Source organism: Leguminivora glycinivorella, chromosome 17 (genome assembly GCF_023078275.1).
Source record: "Leguminivora glycinivorella isolate SPB_JAAS2020 chromosome 17, LegGlyc_1.1, whole genome shotgun sequence".
NCBI classification, from domain to species: Eukaryota; Metazoa; Arthropoda; class Insecta; order Lepidoptera; family Tortricidae; genus Leguminivora; species Leguminivora glycinivorella.
This window is the reverse complement of record NC_062987.1, coordinates 12,569,987-12,597,520: the sequence shown is the minus strand read 5'-3', so window position 1 is coordinate 12,597,520 and position 27,534 is coordinate 12,569,987. Positions and strand designations below refer to the sequence as shown.

Sequence of the window (27,534 nt, the reverse complement as noted above, 5' to 3'; positions counted from 1 at the left end):
CTTTGATGTGTGGACAAAAAACCGACACCAATCGGTTGGCCGGCAAGCGTTACAATTGTTTTAGAACTTTTACTAAATGATCAGCATATTTTTTTTAATTTTCGGAAGGTGCTCACTCAATCCACACGTACACTCATAGAATGTACAAAAGTTAGTTAACAGCTTTGGTTAACAGTTTTTTTTATACCTCCTAGTGAGTATTACATTCTTTGATACCTATACATAGAATAGGGACACTGAAACCTTTTTTGCGTGACCTATTCTTCTAAAAAAATAGAACGTCAAAGACGATTCGGATGACATTAGATGATCGTAGGTATAACTGGTCAATAAAAATATTTATTTCTACTACTCTTGAGGTGCAGATTTTGGAAATGGATGTCAAGATGAGTGCCCCAATGCTTGGCAAGCTCCGGTTTGCTACCGTGCAGGATGCGTCCGATATATTCGAGCTCGTCAACGAATCTATGTCGAAAAACTTCCGCATACGTCAAGTGTACGATGTAATTGTTCTTATGTAAGTATACCTTAATTCTATTGGGTTTATAATACATATTACGTACCTATGGAACTCCAATATAGACAGAAGGTAACGTGTCCTAATCATAAGTTCATGTGTTGGTGATACTAAGTAATAAATATCTATAGGTTACAGTTAGAAAGCGACCGGTATCGGTAGCCTATTAGCATTCGAGATATTGTTTAATGCTGGTACGTAGCTCTTTTGTAATTTCTTGACTGATTTGAAACTATTATTTAAAGCTTATACCATTTCAGAGAGTCCTGCACGTTATCTATTGTTCAACTCAATGTAAAAAATGTAATAGTCGGATTTTTAGCCGCAAAAGAACATCCTTTACTTCCTGCGGTCCACCCGGCTGCGTGGGAACACTATATCTGGACTAAATACAAGTAGGTAAATAATCTCATATTGCTGCCGTTTAAAAAAAGCAAACATGTTATTTGTAAAGATGTAGCTGATGTGTAGGTTTTTAAACGTGAGCGTACTGGCAGGCAATTATGGTCGCGCGATAAATGATAAAACATCTGACCGTTCCTATCGCACTTACTAGTAGTGCGATAGGGACGGCCTGATATTTTATCGTCTATCGCGCGACCATGCTACCCGTGCTGCAGGGAGTAGGATTTTTTTTTGTTAGCCTATTTGGGTGTCCCACTGCTCAGCAAAGGCCTCTGGCTCTCCATGACTCCCGATTCTCCGTTTCCTCCGGCCAGTTCTTCGGAAAGGCGTCAAGATCGTTTCGCCATCTTTGCCTGGGCCTGCACAGCCCACGCTTCTTCGTCGGCATTCACTTGGTGGCTATGTTAGCCCACCTATCCGGATGCATCCGATAGACGTGGCCGGCCCAGTCCCATTTAAGCCTGGCGGTTGATTTACCAACATCAGCAATGCGTGTTTTGGAGCGCAGCGTAGTGTTTCGGAGTAGGAATTAGCAAGGTTTATTACTTTACCTAGGTATCTACTTACCTACATGTATATGGAAAGCGCCGAATTCATCTTCAATGCAGAACTCTTACCTAATGTGGAGTGTATGTGGGACTTTCCCGGCTCCTTCGACTATGGCAGAGGTTGAAAAGAACACTATCCACGCCAGTGTTTCGCAAACATTCCACCAGGACGGATGATCCCGAAGCGTCAGCACATTCATTGCCAGCACGGACTACGTAGGTACCTACAGATCACCCGACTATCGGGTCACTAGATGTGTTAATAGAGCATTCAATCTTTTCCTTTTCTTTTTCTAAAGTAGGTATTTAGACCGATGCAGAATCGAGCGCTACCAAGTTTTGTTGAGTTAAGACCATGTGGTCGCGTAACTCGCGTTTGTATTCGCCTAAGTATTCGGCATATCAAATCACACTTTTTGTATGAAAATTCATGCCTTTTCTGTATGGATTCACTAGCGGATATTTGAACGTATGTTTCCAGAACTATAGAAATGACTGCCCGGAATACGCTTTTCCTCCACCTCCTTTGTTGGTGCAAGCTGTACGGGCGCGAAGTAGTCGACAGCTTATTGAAGAGTTTGTTCATGCATGACGCTTACCTGATGAACGTGGCTTTCATTAAGAGTATGCCTAAATATCCAAGTAAGTTTTCTTTCGTGGTCATAAATGTGGCTGGGACTCCAATCCAAGAGTGGGATTTAAACTACTTAGGCGTATTTAGTATCTTTAGCTATACTTATGCGTATGAGAGTAGCGTAGTCCTGTTACAATTAACACCTGTGATTGTTTAGCTATCTACATTATGCTAATAGGTTTTAAGTAAGAGCTTATAAAAGTGGGTTTGGATAACAGAACTATGAACCTAGTAAGTACCAATTTTCATTACGTAGCGTGAAAGTGATCAGCTGTTTTCTAAACAAAGTTCGTCAATTATTAAGGTGAATTTAAACAGCTAATATTTTAAAACCTTTAGTTGCTACATCGTGACTCTCGTGAATACCTGTTTATGTGTACCTCAGTAGGTAGCTAATGAAGGCGAAAAATGAATAGGTACCTAACATAAAGGAAAACTATTCACGCTAGGAAAGTCGGTTACAACACAGTGTGGTTATATTTCAGTGCTGATGCCAGGACAAAGTCGCTGCGAGGGTTCTTTCCGGCGAATATCCGCCGCTGAACGCGGATTGCCGCCCGACCTGATGCCCTCGCTCTGGTTGGCTGAACGTGCAGAAGTGTGCCCCAGGCTCAGGGTGCGAAGAGCTGTGTTAGTGTCCCTTTCTCTCTCTTTTTTGTTTTTCCCTGTTCAATCAGTTTTACCTCGGCCACACTATGCTCCTCGCACTGCCGCGATGTTGCCCTCTCCGGCCACACACTGCCCCACTTGCGCGATTAATCGCATTAGGTTGTTGTCGGCCCTTTGATTCGTGCCAAAAAAACCGACAAAATAGGGAGCGATGGGCTGGGCATGACGAGGAGCATGACGAGCGACATGACGAGTCGCGCGGGGACACTATGCCTCTGTCTACTTCCCACGCCGCTCGTCGAGTGTGTGGCAGAGGTACATTACCTCGTATTATCTGTATATTCAGAGCCCAAATGCTTGGTGCCCGTCAAGTGAGGTCAAGGTAGGTCTCTGTGTAGCTTCATTGAGGAAATACCGCTTCCCCATATACGAAGAAACTCAAACTAAGCTAACACTGCGATTTCGATAGCGTGGACTACATTGTAGAGTTAATTTGTTTTGTATTTTAGCGAGGAGGACAATGACGACTTGGTTCCAATAATTAATCAGCATTCCACGCGCTTGCGGGAATTGTACGGCGAGTTTATATCAGCGAACTGATATCCCGGCATCCAGAATCTGAAAGGCTTCTTTTAGTTGGTGAGGTGAGACTTTAATACAGGATTAATTTTGTTGATTTTGATATTTTTGATGTATGGTCATACTAGATTTATGGTGGGCCATATCACGTAAAAATATCTCTCATACATTTCGGTGAAATAAATTTCGGAGTTTTTATGATTTTGTACGGAACGGATACCTCCATATTAAAATTAATATCAGAGAATGGGCAGAATTAACAAAACCTGCCCCTATTTAAATGATTTAAATAATATATCCAGGCAATGGAAATAAATATTTTGAAAGCACGCTTTGGTATCACCCCTAAAAAGTCTATGATTTTCCTGTTAACTCATCTTAAGTCATCTTACGTAGTAGGTACCTATAGCCTATAGGTACCTATTAGGTAGGTACCTAATTAACTATTTTGGTTCAACGATCCAAAGTGAATCTTGGCCTCCCAAATGAGGGATCGCCACCGGCCCCGATCCTGCGCAGCCTCTTGCCAGTCACTGACTTCAAGCTGATGCAGATCCGCCGCCACACTGTCCTCCCTGTGATACTTGGGTCGACCCGCCGGACGGTCACCAGCTGGTCGACTCAAGAACGCTCTCTTGACACTACGATCGTTTCCTATTCTATGTAAGTGACCGAATCAGCGAAGTCTGGTAGGTACCTATACCTACCTAATATAATTTTCCATGTAAATCCCAGGGTCACGAATTGGCAGTCGGAGTGATGATCCTGAACACAATGATCGACTACCGGTCTTTGGAAGAGAGTTTTGATCTCTGTCCTTTCGCGGGACTTCGGCATTTGGAAGGGAAGCCTGTTATTTCATACGTCAACTCTTCTGCGGAAATGTAAGTACAGCGGGGCAATTTCGACTAGGAGACAATTGCAACAGATCCATTTTTCATATATTAGACTATTGAGTTCCACATGTAGGTACTATTGAACACGCGTGTCTTAAGTCTACAGGGTATATTTTGATAGCGGGTCAGTAAAGGCAGCTACCAGATCCCGTGCCGGTACCTACTCATCTTAGGTCTTAGAAGACCTTCCTTCGATTTTTAATTTATGAAAATTGGCATTTACAGATTTTGAAAAAAACATACAGGTTGCGAGAAAAAGGTCATTTTCACAAACTTCACGCTTCACGCCTTTGAATTCTTTATTAACATAACATTTCTGTCTTCAGTTTAGGGACCATCAAGGCAGAAGAGCGTGATTCGAATACTTTGAGACTTGGGAATCTCGTTCCCCCCTGCGATGATTCAGAGCAGAAGAAGGTGGGTACAATCAGGTCAAGCTATCTTTACAGCGATTTTGATAGTAGGTAGGTAATTAGGTATTAATTTTAACTGTTCATAATTGTAATAAACTTGTTATTTTAAACCTAATAATGTCGTAGTGTCGTAGACATTTGGCTTAACTCTGTACTTCTAGCACGTCTAACGAAGCCTACCTCAGGGGAAAAACTCGTGTAAAAGCGAATTTTGGCATAGTTGTAGTAGGGAATGGTGTTTTAATCCACATACTCAAAGTACTGGGGGAAAACTAACGGGTGGACGGGGGGTGTAAAGGTCCTTTTTTTAGTTTTTCTCGAATAACTCTTAAACTGTGGCACATAGCAAAGAATGTTCAGTAATCTTCATAAAATTCTCTACAAAAAAGGTATTTACATTTTTTTATCTCTGGGATCAGTTCATGAAATATCGAGGGGAAAAGGTAGACAATAAAAAAACACATGTGTTTATGTAAGGTAAAATACCCCATAATGGACGGTGATGCCATTATGGACAAAAAAACACAAATCCTTAAAAATAAGTATCTAAAATTAGTTTCTAAAAACTGACGGCTATGTACCATAAACTAGAGTTGTAGAGCTGTTTCATTTTGAAGTTTCAATTAATTCGGTTATTTCTGAAGGATTTGAAGACAAGATAAAATTCACCAGTTTACTGAAAAAAATATCAAGACGAATTCTTAGTAATGTTGCTAAGAGAGATGAGTTCATGTATAAAATAATAAAAAAATAACGCACGGTGTAATCTTGAATGCGTTTTACTTACTGCATTAAGCATGAGATAAGGTATAAAACATACTTGTTTGTTGCTCCAAAGATATAAAGAAATGACTATTTTGCGAGTGTCCATTACTGGACCCGAAAAACTGCCTACCTCCTATGGATGGACAAGGAACAATTTACAAAACCAAAATTTACAAGAAACAATCCTATGTTAAAATAACCCAAACTAATTGTATTTATGGTGTATAAAATTGACTCATTGCGTATCAGTTGGCTTTAAAAGTAAAATTTTAAACTTATTTCACTGTCCATAATGGGGAATCCATTACTGGAGAACTGCCGTCCATAATTGGAGAAAAAACACCTAGTTTTAATTTGTTAACTATGAAGAAACCAATAGGAGTATCTATTCTGCAATACGCCTGAAATGTAGAAGAAGGATAGGACATTCAAGATTTAACACGCTTGGCGGTAGAATTTTTACATTTATCAGTGAAATATCAAAAACAGGCGAATTTTTTTCTTAAACTGTCCATGATTGGGTCCGTCACCTTACGGCACGTTTATTCCTAAAGCCTGATTCTCGGCTTTGAACACATAATTATAACGGCCATGGCCAAAGGCAAAGGGCTATCTAGACAACCATAGGTACAGTCGACTACAAAGAGATGTATCCACTTTTTCACCTTATTGCATTGTAATAAGGTGAAAAAGTTGATTCATTTCTTTGTAGTCGACTGTACATATTTCTTAATGGTTCCGAGGTACGTTTTTTTCTTATTAGACTTTATCCACGACGAAGTTTTGGTGATAATAAGAAATAAATGATAGTTATAGCCTAGGTTATATGCACATTAACACAAAACTCTAAGACTCTCTCAAATTACAATAAATGGTAACGTAGTAAAATAAACTAAGGCTAGTGGTTTTTTAACTTTCTTGTCGAACTTGCACTAAAAGTCTAAAACCTAGGTGATCATTTCAACAACGTTTTATAAATGTAAAGAGACGTACAGTAAACGGTAATTTAGAAAGAATGCACGGTCTTTGGAAAGAGACAATTAATGTCAGATTAAGCAAGAAAGAGACAACGCTCTACGAAGACGAAATTCATTAATTCATTCAAATCTTCTGCCTTTCCTCAGCATACCTTAATCTGGGGCTTGAGCGCCGACAATTCGTTTTACGAAATCGATGAGTTGATCTTCCCTCTGCCGATGGTGGACAACGATGACGACCTCGGAGAATACGACATTGTCAACATCACTAACGAGCTGATGCGGATACCTAGGCCGCTCTCCGTGGAACTTAATCTAGTCTTCGAGTAAATATCTGAATCTGATGTCCAAAGCTGCCTCATATTTATTAAGCACTAGGAAAAGTCCCGTAGTTTCCTTGACGGGTTAAGAATCCCAACACCCCCTTGCTTCCCGTGGGTGTGTAGAAGACTGTGGGATAGGGGTTAAATTGTGGCGTAGGCGAGAGGCTGGCAACCTGTCACTGAAATGTCACAATTTCGTTTTCTTTCAACCCCTTCTTTGCCAAGAGTGGCACTAAGACCTGTATAATTTCATGTGCTCTGCCTAACCCTTTTATGGCATATAGGAAAAAAGCATAAAAAAACTATAAGTACTTACTTTTTCTGGACGTTCAATTCAATTCAATTCAATTCAAAATATCTTTATTCATGTAGGCCTAGTTACAAGCTCTTATGAATAGTTCATTACATATATATTATGATCTTAATCTAACCTAATTATCAGAGCAATTTATTGTTGTAAATTATTGTTCATAATATTATTGAGTCTATAATATACAATTTCATATAAAAATAATCGTTAAACAAAAAATATATAATTAGGTATATGTATATATAAAAATACATGTCTAGAATATTTCTAGGAAAAATCCAATGTCCAAAAAAATACAATATTAATTTCATCAACAATAATAATAATAAAAAAACGTAAAAATAAGAAACCATTTCGAATAACAATTAATCCCACGTTGTTTTATCATTCATGTAGTCTTGTGTTGTATAATAAGCTTTGGAAATGAGTACACGCTTTACATGATTCTTAAATTTATTAATTGACAAGTCAGTAATATGATTCGGAAGTTTATTATAAAATTCATTAGGTATCTTCCTATCTGCAATCTGCACAGAATTGAAGCCCCGCGTAAGCGGGGCTCCGTCGCTATCGCTTTAAAGTTAAGATAAAACGAAAAAAAAAAAAACATTCCAGATCGTTTGCGATGTAGACTAATGCGATATAGGCTAAGTATTAACTAGTCTTTTTGCGTCGCTCGTTGTAAACCGTCCGAGATTGACGCACTTTCCTAGTGCTTAGTTAAATATCGACTGTTGTATCGACATGGATACGAACAATTTTCTGTTTAGAATCATAAATTCTTTGAAAAACTTTTTTTTTTATGCCTGATATCGTTACATAATTTTACATCAGGTAACATTAATCATTTAAATAGGTACTTAAGCTTACTTACTCGTAATGTACCTTGTAATGTCAGGTAGCTTGGTATTTTATTGCTTTTGAATTTGAAACTGTAACTTTTGAAACGTAGAACCGATGCTGGTGTTATCGATATAGATCTCTGACAGTTGCGTAGTCCATTAACGCAATAAATTTGTTGAATAGGTTTAAGTCGGACAAGACTCTACAAGCCACCCCTAAGGAAACGGTCACCACTCAAGAGCCTGATAAGCCTATAAAAGTCAGTAAGTATTATGATTTATCAATGTGTATTATCTCTGTATGTATACAACGTTTTTTATGGATTTCCGTGAACTTTAAGGGAAGGTTCTTTAGGTTATTAAAATTCCACCAAAAACATCTGTAAAAATTAAACTAGTCAAGTCTCGTTGGAGCTGCTTCTCTCTCTAAAAAGTAAGTAAATCTAGACAGTCTTCCCAAGTCTAAGGTTCCTGCGATTTCTTTATTATTATTTAATAAAATTAAAGTTTGACCGTTGAAGACCCGATAAGTGTAGTACAACCTTTATAACTTCTTAGTATTATCAAAGAGGGTCGAGTATTATAGAGAGTTACTGTCAAAGTAAAATGTGCAATCACAGTGCATAGACTGCCATCTCTCGACACAAGCTTAAAACTTTAGCGTTTATTCCCAAACGCTAATTAGTTAATATAATAATTCACTGTGGCTTTAGTTAAAGAGTCTACGGGTAGGTTTGACTGGAGAGAAATTAAACTTTTAATGTCCAATATAAACTCTGCATTTAATCTGACTTCACACAATCAGAAAGTTACAATTCTAGATACACAGAAAATATGTGAGGGCCAGGCGGTGCCGCGGTACGACTATTAGTTTTGTGTGCGCGCTGTATGCCTCGCGCTCAGTGACTGACTGTTAGCTAAAGCTCCAAAGTAATAAGTTCATAATTGCTGACTCTAATGCATGCGTAACCGCCGTGCCCCTACATCACTTTAGAACCTAAGTTTTGACAATTTGGGCCATATTGTTAGCTTGTTAAGAGCGTTATAACATTTCGGCGTCGGGCGAAATTAGGTATTTTACCCGCCGCGCGAGCCCAATATGCCGACCCTTTCTAGCACGTCTTATCACTCGCTCGCACTACAATAATGGACAAAACAATCTTGATCCTTTCTATGGAATTTTGATAACAACCACAATCTACTATCTCGATATAAACTTTTGGTTTCTAATAAACATTATTTTGTACGAAAATACGAGAATATAGCGCGAAATAATATCAATTATGTTAAAATTTATTTAAAAAATTAAAGTAATAATTATAAAAGTAGACCCCATCCCAAATATTTGCTTTTGTTATATGATAAGTATTAGAGTAAAGTATATATTAATATGATGATAAAATAAGACAAATACAATTCTAATTACTTCAAGGTGGTGCTCAGGGTCTGATGATGGAGCCAGATGGTGGTCACCAATACTAATGAACAATATGAATATACAACTTCGTGGTTTACATGTCATTCTAGCATTTTCACTTTCACATTTCAAGTGCATATACCACGAGTATAGGTTTTCGGGTGTGCTGATTTAAAAATTAATGACCGATTTGGAATCTGACATTGCTGACTGTCACTTTGACACAAAAATCGTCATGGGTGTCGTAAAATAGGTTTTAGGGGGTGCTGATTCCAAAATTAATGACCAATGTGGAATCTGACATTGCTGACTGTCACTTTGACGCAAAAGTCGTCATGGATGTCGTCAAATAGGTTTGCGGGGGTGCTGATTCCAAAATTAATGAACAATGTGGAATCTGACATTGCTGACTGTCACTTTGACACAAAAGTCGTTATGGGTGTCGTAAAATGGGTTTTAGGGGGTGCTGATTCCAAAATTAATGACCAATGTGGAATCTAACATTGCTGACTGCCACTTTGACACAAAAGTCATCATAGGTGTCGTAAAATAGGTTTTAGGGGGTGCTGATTCCAAAAATAATGACCAATGTGGAATCTAACATTGCTGACTGTCACTTTGACACAAAAGTCGTCATGGGTGTCGTCAAATAGGTTTCCGGAGGTGCTGATTTGAAAATTAATGACCGATTTGGAATCTTGACATTGCTGACTGTCACTTTGACACAAAAGTCGTCATGGGTGTCGTCAAAAAGGTTTCCGGGGGTGCTGATTCCAAAATTAACGACTATTTTGGAATCTCACAGTGCTAATTGTCATTTTGACACAAAAGGAATCATGGGTGTAGTCAAATAGTTTTTCCCTGGTACTGATTCCAAAATTAATGAAATGATTTAAAAAGTAATGACCGATTTGGAACCTGACATTGCACAGTACCCCTGGAAACCTATTTGATGACACCCATAACGACTTTTATGTCAAAGTGACAGTCAGCAATGTCAGATTCCAAATTGATCATTAATATTGAGATCAGTACCCATGAAAACCTATTTGAAGACACCCATGATCACTTTAGTGTCAAAGTGACAGTCAACAGTGTCAGATTCCAAATTGGTCATTAGTTTTCAAACACCTCCGGATACCTATTTGACGACACCCATGACGACTTTTGTGTCAAAGTGACAGTCAGCAATGTCAGATTCCAAATTGGTCACTAATTTTGGAATCAGCACCCCTAAAACCTATTTTACGACACCCATGACGACTTTTGTGTCAAAGTGACAGTCAGCAATGTCAGATTGAACATTGGTCATTAATTTTGGAATCAGCACCCCCTAAAACCTATTTTACGACACCCATGACGACTTTTGTGTCAGAGTGACAGTCAGCAATGTCAGATTGAACATTGGTCATTAATTTTGGAATCAGCACCCCTTAAAACCTATTTTATGACACCCATGACGACTTTTGTGTCAAAGTGACAGTCAGCAATGTCAGATTCCACATTGGTCATTAATTTTGGAATCAGCACCCCTAAAACCTATTTTACGACACCCATGACGACTTTTGTGTCAAAGTGACAGTCAGCAATGTCAGATTCCAAATTGGTCATTAATTTTGGAATCAGCACCCCCTAAAACCTATTTTACGACACCCATGACGACTTTTGTGTCAGAGTGACAGTCAGCAATGTCAGATTGAACATTGGTCATTAATTTTGGAATCAGCACCTCCTAAAACCTATTTTACGACACCCATGACGACTTTTGTGTCAAAGTGACAGTCAGCAATGTCAGATTCCACATTGGTCATTAATTTTGGAATCAGCACCCCTAAAACCTATTTTACGACACCCATGACGACTTTTGTGTCAAAGTGACAGTCAGCAATGTCAGATTCCAAATTGGTCATTCATTTTGTAATCAGCACCCCCTAAAACCTATTTTACGACACCCATGACGACTTTTGTGTCAGAGTGACAATCAGCAATGTCAGATTGAACATTGGTCATTAATTTTGGAATCAGCACCCCCTAAAACCTATTTTACGACACCCATGACGACTTTTGTGTCAAAGTGACAGTCAGCAATATCAGATTCCACATTGGTCATTAATTTTGGAATCAGCACCCCCTAAAACCTATTTTACAACACCCATGATGACTTTTGTATCAAAGTGACAGTCAGCAATCTGAAGTACTACATATTCGTAATCTGAAAGTAATCAAGTCAATAATTTCAGTTATTTTGAATCGACTATGATTCCGAATTATTGGTAATAGTAATGATTGTATAGATGATTAGTGATTCCTTTACATGTAATGGTAATTTACCGTTTCACTTGATTACATTACAAGTAATCTGACACCCAGTAGTGTCAGATTACAAAGTAAAATCAAGTAATCGTGTAATCCGGAATCGATTACGATTTCCCCATCTCTGGGTTTAGTTATATGGTTCATTGGTACTGGTGACCACCATCTGGCTCCATCATCAGACCCTGAGTACCACCTCTTGTCAAAGGTCTTGTTGAGACGAACCCAACGAGCCTAAACACGAAGTCGTTTACTTACATGGTTCACTGGTACTGGTGACCACCTTCTGGCTCCATCATCAGATCCCGAGTACCATCTTGATGTGTCTTATCATCTTGACCGTATTGTAATTTTCACATTTTTATCATCACAATGTTGCAATACTTTAACATTCAAACATAACAAAGTATTACAAAAGCAAATATTTACGGATCTAGGATCAAATTCGTTGGTCGCTGTTTACACACACACAATGCGAGGATAGCCCGTGTATAAACAAGGCGTCCGACCCACACAACGATAAATATTCTCGACGTTTGCGATGAAAACTCGGAGACCAAAGCGACATACGTCTTACCTCCTCGAGCTCCGGCGCGGCACTGAAATCGCAGGCGTCCGTCGCCGGTAAAATAGCGACAGGAAGGCTAGTTTTCAAAAAATTGGCAAAAAATCATGATAAAATATTATAACGACAAATGGATAACAGCAGTTTAAGCACATTGTGCAGATTATTTATATACTAAAATAACTTCGATAACATGTAGATTTTCGGAGAAATGATCACTTGTTTCGATGTATTTTCAAGACAAAATTGAGTTCGTTTTACTTTCAATTTCTCAATTTCAAAGGATTAAATGATAAATATTGTTTAATGGGCCTAAAGTACAAGATATTAGGAATTTAAATTTACCGCATTTATGAGAGTGAGCTTATCAAATTGTACATAATAAGAGCTCCGAAATCTGTGCTTCGCGCGGTTTTTCCTAAACGAGCATCAGAAAAAAAATCATTACTAATTGAAAACGCTTTTTCATCCATATGTTTTTTAATGAACCGACAGTTAATTAGATTTTCTAACTGAAACAAGTACTTTAACTGTCTTTTAGTATGAGTAAAGTGTACAATTTTGCCGATAAATATTGTACATTTTACAATATATCGCCTTTTTTTGTCATAGCGCTCTTAATATTAGCGCCATCTAGCTGAGCGTTCCCCAAAGGTGTAACGCCATCTAGGCCACCGTACCTTTTTCTCTAGGGCTTTGAGGTACGTTTTTAGGGTTCCGTAGTCAACTAGGAACCCTTATAGTTTCGCCATGTCTGTCTGTCCGTCCGTCCGTCCGTCCGTCCGCGGATAATCTCAGCAACCGTTAGCACTAGAAAGCTGAAATTTGGTACGAATATGTATATCAATCACGCAAACAAAGTGCTAAAATAAAAAATGAGAAAAAATGTTTTATTAGGGTACCCCCCCCCACATGTAAAGTGGGGGCTGATATTTTTTTTTATTCCAACCCCAACGTGTGATATATTGTTGGATAGGTATTTAAAAATGAATAAGGGTTTACTAAGATCGTTTTTTGATAATATTAACAGTTTCGGAAATAATCGCTCCTAAAGGAAAAAAAGTGCGTCCCCCCCCTCTAACTTTTGAACCATATGTTTAAAAAATATAAAAAAAATCACAAAAGTAGAACTTTATAAAGAATTTCTAGGAAAATTGTTTTGAACTTGATAGGTTTAGTAGTTTTTGAGAAAAATATGGAAAACTACGGAACCCTACACTGAGCGTGGCCCGACACGCTCTTGGCCGGTTTTTTTTCTTAGAATTTATCCGTCTATACGGAGTTACATATGTCTTTGGTATTATTTATCTTGCTAATTGATTAATTTAGTATGAAAACATTGAAAACACTTTCTTTATCAAATTAAACTAAAAGTGATATTATACCGGGTAGTTCCTGATAATGAACCTAATAACGATGATACGAATTTAACGGAAAACAAACAATACACTGCGTATAACGTGATAGAGAGAAAACAGTAACTTAATTGGCGATAGGTACTAAATCAAAACTGCAACTTTGGAAACTTAAAATATTTTATGTGATTTTCAGTATCAGCCGATAAAATGCGTCCCCGTCAAGCGTTTGAAATCGTTCGCTTCTCGGGGACCCCGAACGCTTTTCTGTTAGAAGTGTTTGCGATGCACCCTGATTATGACGAAAGGCAAGTTTAATTTAGTTTTTACAAGATAGTGGAAAAATATGCTCCCAAAGAAGGAAAGACCGTCGGTAAGTTAGGCCCTTACTCCCATCTTAAAGATCGACAACGAATCTACAGCCACCTTGGTGTTGCACAGTTATCACATTTGTCTCTTATATTTTAAAAAGAAAAAAATCCGTAAATTTGATTTCACGACCTTTGATAGACCATAATATAATTTAACAATTCTATAGAAAACAATTCATTTTCAGATATGGGTACGATATTCTGCAGACAGCTTTCGAGATGTTTCCCGACAGAGATTATTGTGTGTTGTGTATCCCCTCCAACCAGCCGGCCTTTCCTCTCCTAGAACACTTTACGGTATACCTAATCAGTACGGTGTATCTAATTTAGTGAAGATTTATTTTGAGCAATGCTGTTACTGGTGGTTACTGGGAGCATCTGATCTGAAGTAATCTGTAGGGCTGGCAATGGCAATAAATATTAATAACATGAGGACGGGTGACATAATCTCACGCCAATCATTGCTAGCCCTGCTGACAATGTAGCAATAAACAGGACAGGCCCCGTAGCCGAATGGCATTTCTACGACGCGAAACGAAAACGAAACGCCGCGAAAGGGCTGGCTGTGTCGCGCCAATATGCAAGAGCGACAGAGATAGATATCTACGAGCGTTTCGTGAGCGTTTGTGCATTCAGCTACGCACGCAGGTTGACGTTATTAGAAAACATACATACATACATACATACAATCACGCCTGTTTCCCAGAGGGGTAGGCAGAGATCACGGATTTCCATTTACTACGATCCTGACAAACCACTTTCGCTTCACACACTTTCATAACATTTCTCATACACGCTCGTCGGTTTCGAGTACTTCTGACCTGGCCTCTTTGCAATATTTCCCCGATTTGATCAAGAAAAGTTCGCCTAGGTCTTCCTCTACCAACTGACCCTTCCACTCCTTTTTCATATACTTTCTTCGTTAATCTCCTCTCATCCATCCTCTCTACATGCCCAAACCACCTTAACATACCCATCTCAATCTTTGTCACCACATCTACATCCACTCCACACTTCTCTCTTATCACGCTATTTCTGATCCTATCACTCAACTTTACACCAGCCATGCTTCTTAACGCTCTCATTTCTACGGCATTCACTTGACTTTGAAGTCTTTTCTCCCACACCCAACTATTATTATTAGAAAAATGACTAAATAAATAGTTAGCAGTTCACGTATCTTACTAAAGGCACTAACATGTTTGATTTAGAGAACTTAAGCTCGTTAGTATATATGAACATGCGTACCTACGCTTTCAGCTTTCATATAATAATATAATAAATTCCTTTATTTCGAGTAACAGTATGACTCATAGTATAATATTATGGTTAGTCTGCACTTAAGAACTATGTTAGTACTTATTTTATTTACATTAATACTAGACTACTAGGGCAATGTTTCTAGGAGCACGTAATTAGTGGTTAAACATAATACGTACTTCTAGAAACATGCAAGTCCTCACAATGCCTTAAATATGGGCAGTCCAACCTCTCGGCTATCAAACACAGGAGGGGGTTGGGGCTGGCCCGCACCCGGCGCACCAGGGATGTGCATCGTTTGCGCAAAGTTGTATAAAAGCAGTCTAAACGCGCTTCAGCAAACATCCGTGATGCGCTACAGAAGCGGGGCAGCCCCACCAGCACCCGGAACGCGTTATTATATTGTACTCGGAGGGCCCCGTAGGCCCGCTGCGTGTAGTATGACCATAAGCTGCACGTATACAGGGAGGTGCAAAATGCTTTAAAAAGGGTTAATTTCACCTCCCTTGTACAGCGTACAAACTTACGTGCAATCATGTTTGCTCTCACTGACAGGGCCCTCCTTTCGCGCTCGATATCTTTATCATCTTTCAAGTCTGAGGTGACAATATGACCCAAGTACTTGAAGGACTCCACTCTCTCCAACGGACTACCATACAATTTGATGGGAGGTACCTTAAGTATTCTATAGCCGCTAGGTTCAAAGACTAAGCATTGGGATTTAGCTACATTATATTTTAGTCCATGTTGGATAGCGTAGGTCTCACAAATATCCAAAAGCTTTTGCAAACCGCAAGCCGAAGCGCTCAACAAAACCATATCGTCCGCGTAGCTCAAATTATTCAAACAAACTGTATCAATATGGCAGCCGATATGAGTTTTGCCGAGCACCTCGAGAAGCTCATTAATATACAGGTTAAAGAGGGTGGGTGAGGTCAAACCCCCCTGTCTGACCCCACACTCCAACCTGTACGGGTCCGATAGAGTTCCTGACCACCTAACACTGTTGACCTGATTCCCATGCCAATACCTCAGAATTTGAATAGTCTCATTAGGTAGTTTAACGGCCTGTAATTTTTTCCATAGGATATTGTAGGAAACCAGGTCAAAAGCCTTAGACAGGTCCAAGAAGCACGCATATACTGGCGTCTTCCTGTTTAAATAATATTTGACAGTGTGCTTAAGGCACAGTATTGCACTCTCCGTTGATAACCCTGGTCGAAAACCGAATTGGTTGGGGTTAAGTCTCACAGACTCGTTTAACTGTACATTAATCACACTGTCAAATACCTTCGCAATAACAGTCGCAAGGGATATAGGCCTGTAGTTGTTGGCGTCAGACAAATCTCCAGTTTTATTTTTCGGTACAGGAATAACTACGGTTTTCAGCATATCCCCGGGCAAATAACAGTGCCGCACACACAGCGTATAGAACATAGCCAATAGTCTAGAGATGTGGGGACCAGCGTTCAGGAGATGCTCGACGCTGAGGCCATCGTGACCTGGAGATTTACCTCGGGATATAGATTTGATAGCCTTGGCCACATCTTTAGCACAATACCCGTGTCCCTGTTCCAAGTCGTCGAAACCAGCGTCGGTCACCTCATACTGCGCTGGTCCAAGTGGCGATTTAACAACAAAATGATCTTTAAAGGCGTTAGCTATGTCTTTTGTGTCCGTTTTCCCGTTGACACTCACAGGGCACGAGGGTCGAAAATTCAAGTTGTTTGTGGCTTTCCAAAATGACCGAAAGTCCCCCTTGGAATGCTGTGAAGCTAGAATATTCATTTTTATTTGGACCTGATGGTCTTGGCACCATTTTAAACGTGATTTGAATATTTTTCGCGTTTCACACATTTCATTAAATAACCTGCCAACATCCGGTCTACCACAAAGTGTCCACTCCTGAAATTTCTCCCTCGCAGCCCTGTGCGCATCGCTGACATGCCTATTCCACCCTACTATTCGTTTTCTGTGCTTTCGCTTACTCCTTGCGGTTCGCGTCGCAGCGACACAAAGGGCAGAAACAATATCATTATACAGCATATCTAGGACCCTCCTATGGCTTATTTCACTACAACATTTATCTGCACAATAAATTAGCTCCTTAGGAAAGTCAATCAATTTTAACAAATTGTTGCACTCTGCGTTATAACGGGTTATTTGTTCCGGCCCTCTCTGTCCCCAGACTATATGTTGCTTAGATACGTCATGTGAAATATTTAACCTAGGTATAAGTAACTTCAAATTACACTGTAACATGAGTGGAAAATGGTCAGACCAGGTGACATCATAACCAACATAAATATTGTGTACAGTTGCAACTGCACCCTGCGTCATAACACAATGGTCTAACCAGCGTCTACACTTATGAGCGTCACTAATGAAAGTATAAGTTCCAGAGTCAATACCTAGTTTTTGTATGTCCATACAACACCAATCCAGGTCATTACAGTAGTTCATTAATTCACGGAAAAACAGTTCACCTGGATGGGCATTGAAATCACCCATTATATACACAGATTCGATCCCATATTCCTCGACAATTGCACTCACCACACCGACGCAATCCGCAAATTCTGGCAAGTTGTCCGCACTATTAGTCGGCATGTACACACTAATAACTATAATCGGACGGTCGTCCGTCACTACCTTTATTGCACATAGACGCGGATTATTGCACTGCACAACCGAAACGTCGTGAAAAATAACACTATTCCACAACAGCGCGACGCCGCCGTGTGGCCGCCCGCGCAGCATGCCCGCCGTCGTATCCGTATCTACAGCCGAAGTACCCGTCGCACGGAAGTTGTCGTCAATGCCATTCAAAAAAGGAATCTCATCCGGCATTAGCCATGTCTCCTGAAGAGCTATTATAGCGCATGTCTTACACAGGTGTTTAACACCATCAACACAACGCTTGACACTTTTACAGTTGAGACTTGCAAATGTAAACAAACCACTTGCCATGTTTCTATTTACTTATGAATTTGTTTATTGCCGTCCGCAAAACCAGTTTTGCTCAACTCTTTGGGCCTGTAATGAACAAACCTACGGAAAATAATACCTTTCGGCCATAAGTTATTGTCTATATGCGTAAGCGCCTTCACACTAACGGGCGATTTCTCATGTATAAAATGTGTCTTGATGCTGATAGATGTGACTTCACCCTAAAGCGACAATTACACTGAGTCGTTGGCCGCATGAAAACAATGGCGGTTGCATGGCAACGGTGGTGAGCGTCAGAATGGCGGGTGTATATCAAGCAATCATGGTGTGGTATACGTCAAGAGTTAGTGCTAGCAATGTGCCAAATGTGCGCCAAAATTCGAGCAATGTGCTCTTTGAACTCCAGAGATATTTAAGAAATTAATGACACCCGCCATTCTGACGTCAGGTTGGCGGGTGTACTTCCAGTTCTAGCTAATGGCTGCCTACTCAAGGGCACTAACTCCTGACGTATACCACACCAGGATTGCTTGATGTACACCCGCCATTCTGACGCTCACCAACGGTGAACGACGCACGACGCAGTATTATTGCGCCCTAATGTTATGTGGCTAGTAGAGTAATACTCAACTAGGGAACAAATCAAATTGTTTTATTGAATATTGTTTGATAACAGACACTAGAGAAATTTCGTCGGGTGCCACGGCGGGCGGGTGGTCTAGTGGTAATGATGTTAGCCGCGTAAGCTGAAGACCCGGGTTCGATTCCCGGCTCGGCCACCAGTGGGCCTTGTCGTTTTTTCTTTCGTGTATGATATCTATTTCCATTTATAGAGTAATAAACTATCTACTGAAACGAGCGTTCGATGCACGGTACTAAGAGGATCACTATAGGCTTTCTGTGTCCGCGGTGGGCAAAATCACATTTTCACTTGCCATATGGACGAGATTTGATTGTATCTAAATGCGAATAAACAGTTTTTTATAACAAACGACAAAGTAGAACGTTTTGGAGGCCGAATTAATATTATACCTAAACTTTTTTCTATTTTTCAGCTAGTAACACCTAAACACTATCGAGAGAAGTACACGAACCAATCGCTGTATGTGGCGCATGTTAACTCCGTACGCGAGTAAGCATCTACCTATCAGCAAGACTGACATTTGACTAAGTATATAACAGCGGCCCACCCGCGAAGAACACAGCGGCAAATACATGCTACAATAAACACTACTAAACACAAATACGACGTCCCCACGCTTAGTGGACATGTCAGTTTGTCGAACATCCCTTTGATTTGTGAAACAGCGGTCACTGACAATCACCAAGCAGTACAAGCAAACATCTGAACACCTCTCCTCACGTGTTTTGTTTTTTACTGTTGTTTGCCAACCGTGTGGATGTATCATAACTACCATAAGATACGAATCAGTTTTTTAACCGTCGCCTCATATCATATCTCAAGAAGGACGGTTATCAAGTCGTCTGTATGTTTTTTTTTTTAATTTTTTATGTTTGTTCCTCGATATCTCCGTCGTTACTGGACCGATTTTGAAAATTTTTTTTTTGATTGAATGTATATGCATACAGATTGGTCCCATTTTTCTCAGAACCCAGTTCTGATGATGGAATCCTGGAGAAATCGAGGGACTTCTCAAATCTGAAAGGCATACATATGGTGATTTTTGTGTTTTTAAAGGAACAGCATGCATTTAGGTACGGAACAGTGACATTTAGTGCAGTGGAACTGCTGATGATGGCCAGAATGGAACTCTTCAAATCTGAACGGCACGCTTATAGTGACTTTGGTATTTTTATACGAACAGCATGCACTTTCGTCCAGAACAGTGACATTTGGTGCAGTGGAATTTCTGATGATGGTCAGAACAGAACTCCTCAAATCTGAACGGCACGCTTATAGTGACTTTGGTATTTTTATAAGAACAGCATGCACTTTCGTCCAGAACAGTGACATTTGGTGCAGTGGAACTGCTGATGATGGCCAGAACCAAACTCCTCAAATCTGAACGGCACGCTTATAGTAACTTTGCCATTTTTATAAGAACAGCATGCACTTTCGTCCAGAACAGTGACATTTGGTGCAGTGGAATTTCTGATGATGGTCAGAACCGAATTCCTCAAATCTGAACGGCACGCTTATAGTGACTTTGGTATTTTTATAAGAACAGCATGCACTTTCATCCAGAACAGTGACATTTGGTGCAGTGGAACTGCTGATGATGGCCAGAACCAAACTCCTCAAACCTGAACGTCACACTCATAGTCAAGTGACTTTGATATTTTTGTAAGAAAAGCATGCATTTAAGTTCAGAACAGTGACATTTATTTAGTTATGTTTGTTAAGCATAAGTTTTGAAGTCAAAGTTTGTCAAGCTTCGATTTCTTATAATATAATCGGATTCATGAGGAATTGAGGAAACTCCTCAAACCTTAACGTTATACGTATATTCATTTGTGTTGCCATCTAATAATTAAAGCATTAAAAGCAGTTTTAAAAAATACTTACACATTTCTACATAATCCAACATTCGCCAGTAGCTTTCACCTAGGGTGTGCAAACCGGTTAACCGGTTAACCGAAAAACCGGTTAACCGAGACTTTTTGGCCTCTGTTAAAAACCGGTTTTTATAGTCGCTAACCGGTTAATAACCGAAACTGTACTTCTTTCTCAAAATTTGGAAAATTAGGCATTAAAAGGTTAAAAAATACGTAATTATTTAATGTTTTGTAATAATAAAGATTTATTCATTACTTTTCAACGACAACATTATTATCTGTAATGATTTTATTTTAAAAATTAGTCCCGAGTCTACTCAATTATACATTTTATACAATACAGTAGAGTTCGGTTAGTATATTACGACTCCGCATAGACCTAACGTCCAACCTCTTACAACGACATAAGCACAGGTATTTATTTGGTTGTCGTATGTGATAGTATGAAAGTACATTTGTTTATTACGACTCCGATTTTAACGGCCAGCCGCTTTTTATGACACATTTTACACAGAATCCGTCCGTCAAGTCCGGTTGCAACGACGAGCGACAACGTTTTTAGTTTTACTAGTAAATTGAGGAAACAAAGCTACTTCCACCCGAGCACGGCCCCCTGTCTTGCCTACAACAAGTAGCAAGATTACATTGTGGCCACGTAACTTTTTGAAGTATTGCTTATAAGCTAAATAGAACCCAATTTGTATTTTTCGATTGCGTATAAACTAGCTTTACTTACAAATGATGAGCAAGCACGCATACTAAAAAGGATTTTTCTAACTAAACAAGTCACAATAAAATAAGGTATTACATACATACAATCACGCCTGTTTCCCATAAAGGGGTAGGCAGAACACATGAAACTACTAAAGCTTCAGTGCCACTCTTGGCATATAAGGGGTTGAAAGAAAACGAAACTGTGACATTGCAGTGACAGGTTGCCAGCCTCTCGCCTACGCCACAATTTAAACCATATCCCATAGTCGCCTTCTACGACACCCACGGGAAGAAAGGGGGTGATGAAATTCTTAACCAGTCACCACACAGGCTACCCGTCACCACACAGGCTTAATACTATGATAATAATATTATAATACCCTTTAATAAACCTATTGATTGAAATGTTTTAGTAATAGAGATGAAGATATTACTTTTAATTAAAAGAAATTAAATTCGTTTTGTACGACATCCGGTTAGTACGACGTAATAGAATAATTTTTCTAGGGTTACTTTATTATGCGTAATTTTAATTTGTTGGCGGTTTTCTATGTCTGTGTACAGTCAGGTACGAAAGTTAGAAACTTATTTTTTTTATTTTATGTACCGAGTGCAAACGTGTACAAAACTGATAATATAATATACTTATGTCCATTATACGTTATTACGTTATTGTTTAAGAGGTATCAGCGGTCCCTCGAGCGTCGTTGTAACAGGAGTCTACCGTATATTTCAAATATTTTAGAAAAGAAAGGTAAAATGGAGATCTTGGTTTTCTTACATCAATTGCTTGTATTACTAGGGGGTCTGGGAGCGGTAGACCTTCGCGACATGCCTAGAAAACGCAAAACTGACGAATCACATTCAAACCACACAAGCCTTTTATAGTAATTTCCGCATTTACCAAATTTCCAAAAACTGGATAAAAATAATCTTCATCGTGCAAGTAATACCTCCTACGATATCATCAACATCAGAATTCTTAAAGGTAATGGTAATTAATGCGTAGTACGGCCATTTACTAAAAATCCTCAAAACCGGTTAATAACCGGTTAACCGGTTTTGAAGGAAAAGTCTCGGTTATTAACCGGTTTTTTAAGTTAACCGGTTTTTGCATACCCTACTTTCACCAGAACCCGAAAGGCGACGGTTTTTTTTTCTTAAAAATTATTTAACCGTCGCCTCATATCTCAAGAAGGACGGTTATCAAGTCGTCTGTATGTTTTTATTTTTATTTTTTATGTTTGTTCCTCGATATCTCCGTCGTTCCTGGACCGATTTTGAAAATTTTTTTTTTGATTGAATGTATATACATACAGATTGGTCCCATTTTTCTCAGAACCCAGTTCTGATGATGGGATCCTGGAGAAATCGAGGGAACTCCTCAAATCTGAAAGGCATACATATGGTGATTTTTGTGTTAATAAAGGAACAGCATGCATTTAGGTACGGAACAGTGACATTTGGTGCAGTGGAACTGCTGATGATGGCCAGAACGGAACTCTTCAAATCTGAACGGCACGCTTATAGTGACTTGGGTATTTTTATACGAACAGCATGCACTTTCGTACAGAACAGTGACATTTGGTGCAGTGGAATTTCTGATGATGGTCAGAACCGAACTCCTCAAATCTGAACGGCACGCTTATAGTGACTTTGGTATTTTTATAAGAACAGCATGCACTTTCGTCCAGAACAGTGACATTTGGTGCAGTGGAACTGCTGATGATGGCCAGAACCAAACTCCTCAAATCTGAACGGCACGCTTATAGTGACTTTGCCATTTTTATAAGAACAGCATGCACTTTCGTCCAGAACAGTGACATTTGGTGCAGTGGAATTTCTGATGATGGTCAGAACCGAACTCCTCAAATCTGAACGGCACGCTTATAGTGACTTTGGTATTTTTATAAGAACATCATGCACTTTCGTTCAGAACAGTGACATTTGGTGCAGTGGAACTGCTGATGATGGCCAGAACCAAACTCCTCAAATCTGAACGGCACGCTTATAGTGACTTTGCCATTTTTATAAGAACAGCATGCACTTTCATCCAGAACAGTGACATTTGGTGCAGTGGAATTTCTGATGATGGTCAGAACCGAACTCCTCAAATCTGAACGGCATACTTATAGTGACTTTGGTATTTTTATAAGAACAGCATGCACTTTCGTCCAGAACAGTGACATTTGGTGCAGTGGAACTGCTGATGATGGCCAGAACCAAACTCCTCAAATCTGAACGGCACGCTTATAGTAACTTTGCCATTTTTATAAGAACAGCATGCACTTTCGTCCAGAACAGTGACATTTGGTGCAGTGGAATTTCTGATGATGGTCAGAACCGAACTCCTCAAATCTGAACGGCATACTTATAGTGACTTTGGTATTTTTATAAGAACAGCATGCACTTTCGTCCAGAACAGTGACATTTGGTGCAGTGGAACTGCTGATGATGGCCAGAACCAAACTCCTCAAACCTGAACGGCACACTCATAGTGACTTTGGTATTTTTGTAAGAAAAGCATGCATTTAAGTTCAGAACAGTGACATTTATTTAGTTATGTTTGTTAAGCATATGTTTTGAAGTCAAAGTTTGTCAAGCTTCGATTTCTTATAATATAATCGGATTCATGAGGAATTGAGGAAACTCCTCAAACCTTAACGTTATACGTATATTCATTTGTGTTTCCATCTAATAATTAAAGCATTAAAAGCAGTTTTAAAAAATACTTACACATTTCTACATAATCTAACATTCGCAAGTAGCTTTCACCAGAACCCGAAAGGCGACGGTTTTTTTTTTTCTTAAAAATTATTTAAATATTGTATCGTCTCTAGGAGTGTGGCAGTTCGTCCAGCAGAAGCGTTCGACTTCCCGTCAATGGCTCAGATCCTTGAGCACGTTCAAGACAGACACAACATAATTCGGCTCTTGGAGAAGAGTCTCGTTTCGGACGAATTGAGCGCTTATGTGCTGCTGAGCCAGCGGCAGGCTGTTGGAGTCGTTATTCTCGAGTAACTATTTAGACTCTTTGAGTTGTATGAATTGTATACCCATATAAGCTAGTATGACCGATTAAAGAGTCCCATCGGTATTAATAACCGAAGTGACAATCGTTGACGTTATGTAGATCCATGTGCGTTACGTTCACCACGGAGTGTGAACGATGCGATTGTCACTTCGGCTAGGCTGACAGAAAAAGAGATACCAGTGGGCTAGTTCACCACAGTGACATTGACACTAACGCCGTGGCTTGCGTGGGCGACGATCGCGCGATAGTCGCGCGACGGCGATGCGACGCATACGAAATCAAACCTTATCGATATGGAAGTATGAGACGCGACGGCGACGGTCGCGCGACCGTCGCCCACGCAAGACACGGCGTAACAATTCTGTGCATGGGCAGAAATATTGTCCCGGAGCTGTAAGTTCACATTTTTGACACATGACAACGTCCACAAAACGTAAACTGGCGCGACCTAATGAAATTTTAAATAAAATCCTGTAATAATGTTTAAAAAAATCAAGTACTTAAAAACAATATATCGCTTACTTTAAACATAATCGAACACATGTTACATTTTTGCGGATCTTCGTTAGTAAGTATTTTACGATATTAAATTTATCACGCAGGATTTACTTGTTATGTCATTTATCATTAATTTTTATTTTTAAACTAGTGCTGTGGCAGAGTCTGTCATTTCGATTCAAATGACATTTCAGTAAGTTGATAGAAATCGTATATTTGTTTAAGCGCCTTATTGTACATAGGGCCTAATCGATTCAACCAATTCGAAATTAATCGTTAGATTTGGCAAACGATACGTCTTAGCCACATCGCAACATACTTCAAAACAAATGTGTCAAAAATGTGAATTTACAGCTCAGGCACAATAGTTTCGGGTTCATAAGTAGGATTGTTACTCAGCGTCAATATTTCCTTGTTGAACAGGCAATGAACGGCGATGTGTTACTTTCGGACGACAATTTTATTGTCACTAGTGTGTAGACGTGAATGCCAAATTTTAAACAACGCTGGCACTGTTAACTCTAACGCGACTAATGTGTGTCTGAAAGTGGTTTTCCACCGGCAGGGCGTGAATGGGCAGAGCGGGGAGGGAATTGAAATCGCCCGGACCCTTTTCCACTAAAAATTGCCATTAATAGCCATCGCGGGCCTGCGCGAGCCCGCGCGTGCCTGCGCGTGCCTGCCGCATATTGTAGGTTTCATACGATACTCTATGTCGAAAGCAATACGGTACATTTTTACACTAATAAATATCTCAATTCAAGTCTCGCACATCCTCTTCAATCCGCGCCTCGCCATGTCTCGTCGCGCTCTGCCGGTAGAATACCACCTTCGAGTTAATTTATACTCTAAATAGAAAGCAAAACTAATATTTCAATTCACGTCCCGCACATCCACGTCAATCCACTCCTCTCCACGCTAAGCCACTTTTCGTCTCGCTCTGCCGGTGGGAAACTAACATCAGAGTTAATTTATACTTTAAGTCGGAAGCAATACAGTTCATTTTTACACTAACAAATATCTCAATTAAAGTCCCGCACATCCAAGTCAATCTTTACTATTTCCATCAAAGATGCGCTGGGCGAGAATTTAAAATTCGCTATACTAATTTCAATTCCCTCTCCGCTCTGCCCAGTCACGCTCTCCCGGTGGAAAACCACCTTGAGTGTGAGATCCCTGCAAATACATACATATATCGTAGCCTCTTTATCATTCTCCATTTTCAATAATATATAATAATATATCCAAATGAAAATCTTATTTTTTGTAAACGTTTCAATAAGAATACTTTTATTACGCGGGCGAAGCCGCGGGTAAAAGCTAGTAATACATATATTTTATGTTATATACTTTAAAATTGATAAAATGAATGACTATAAATTCCCGGGCAGGTCTTTAGATAATTGTGTTGGGGTCCGAACGCAATACGACCTAGAACCTGAACCAAGAAGCGCAGGCACCGACGGAGCGGTGAGTCAAATCAACTTGTTTTAAATCCATTTACTTACCAGGTAAATGTTATTGCTTCCCCACTTACTGTTCATAGCCTGGGTGACTGCGAAGTTTTTTAAAACCTGATTATCTCTCCGTGGAAAATAATATGTAAAGGATCGTCCGCCTGCCTTTATTTCACAAAATCAGTTAGGTATGTACTCGTAGCAGCACCGCACCGAAAGGTACGGTGCTGCTACGAGTACATATAGGTTATAATATAGCTTTATTGGGATAGCGGCGTGTGTACAAAGGCAAGTACAGCGATTTTGATAGCTTCACCAGTGTAAGGGTTAAGTAAACGTTAATTATGTACTTTTATAGAGGTTTGTCATTTAAATTGTATGTGTCATGTACCTACTGGCGGGGCTATCGAAATTGATACCAACGTATAGCTTGGTAGGTACCCAATTGTTCAGTTAGTGTTCAAAGGAACCCTTTAACCAAGAACCCGCCTGGTGTGCGCTCGTGGACTTTGCTTAGATGACGGAGAACCCGCTGGGTGTTCAAGCGCGTTGTGTTACGACCGGTTTCTGACCTAGTGCGCCATTTTATGTCTGGTAATGTGTTAATGTAGACACTTTGACAATATTGTCATTGTCACTTTATGTAGGTACACTTATTGATTAAAATATTAAATATTTTCTGATTGTGGCAGATCGTGGCAGGCGTACTTTCGCCTGCCTTGGAGCCCCACGCGCGCTGGTTTCTCCGCGACCTCATACGCCAGTCGAAATTCTACAATTTATTCTGGCCGAGCCAGCTATCGAAAACTGGCAAGGTCAGTAATATTTTTGTTTGGTTGAAGACTTAAATTTCTGTGTTACCTACTTAATATTTTTTACAGTACTTAATTACATATGGCGCTATGTTACCTCACTTGTGGCCCTAATTATGTACTGTAAAACGTTGTACGATACATGCTCAAATAAGTAATTCGCAACTCGTGTCGATTTAAAACACTCTACGTTACTTGTGTTTTGATTTATTGCCACTCGTTTCGAATCCTTATTTATCGCACTTGTATCGTAATGTACTATTATGACAACTTAACTCACTGAAATGCGATTTTCATTACATTACGGCATTTGTTGGTGTGCTGAATTGTGTGTAACCTCAACAGTCCGCAATGTAGGTAAAATCCCTGAAAATGGGCCCTAAGTTACAAAACTGTCAGCTGCAACTGGTAATAATAAATAAAAAATAAAATAAATATTGGGGACACCTTACAC

At 39.6% G+C, this 27,534-nt stretch overlaps 1 protein-coding gene across 1 annotated transcript in view; it reads left to right on the top strand.

Annotated features, from left to right (window-relative positions):
* Window positions 1-374: 374 nt before the first annotated feature.
* Window positions 375-27,534, top strand: part of LOC125235605 (cilia- and flagella-associated protein 61-like) — a 77,445-nt gene continuing 50,285 nt past the window's right edge. Inside the window, 16 exon segments of the mRNA XM_048142203.1 lie at window positions 375-517; window positions 778-912; window positions 1,952-2,112; window positions 2,590-2,734; window positions 3,223-3,293; window positions 3,296-3,357; window positions 4,028-4,176; window positions 4,515-4,605; window positions 6,491-6,669; window positions 8,003-8,082; window positions 13,665-13,776; window positions 14,025-14,136; window positions 19,104-19,180; window positions 24,120-24,296; window positions 26,203-26,281; window positions 26,961-27,083. Of these exon segments, the coding sequence (XP_047998160.1) occupies window positions 375-517; window positions 778-912; window positions 1,952-2,112; window positions 2,590-2,734; window positions 3,223-3,293; window positions 3,296-3,357; window positions 4,028-4,176; window positions 4,515-4,605; window positions 6,491-6,669; window positions 8,003-8,082; window positions 13,665-13,776; window positions 14,025-14,136; window positions 19,104-19,180; window positions 24,120-24,296; window positions 26,203-26,281; window positions 26,961-27,083 (1,896 nt within the window).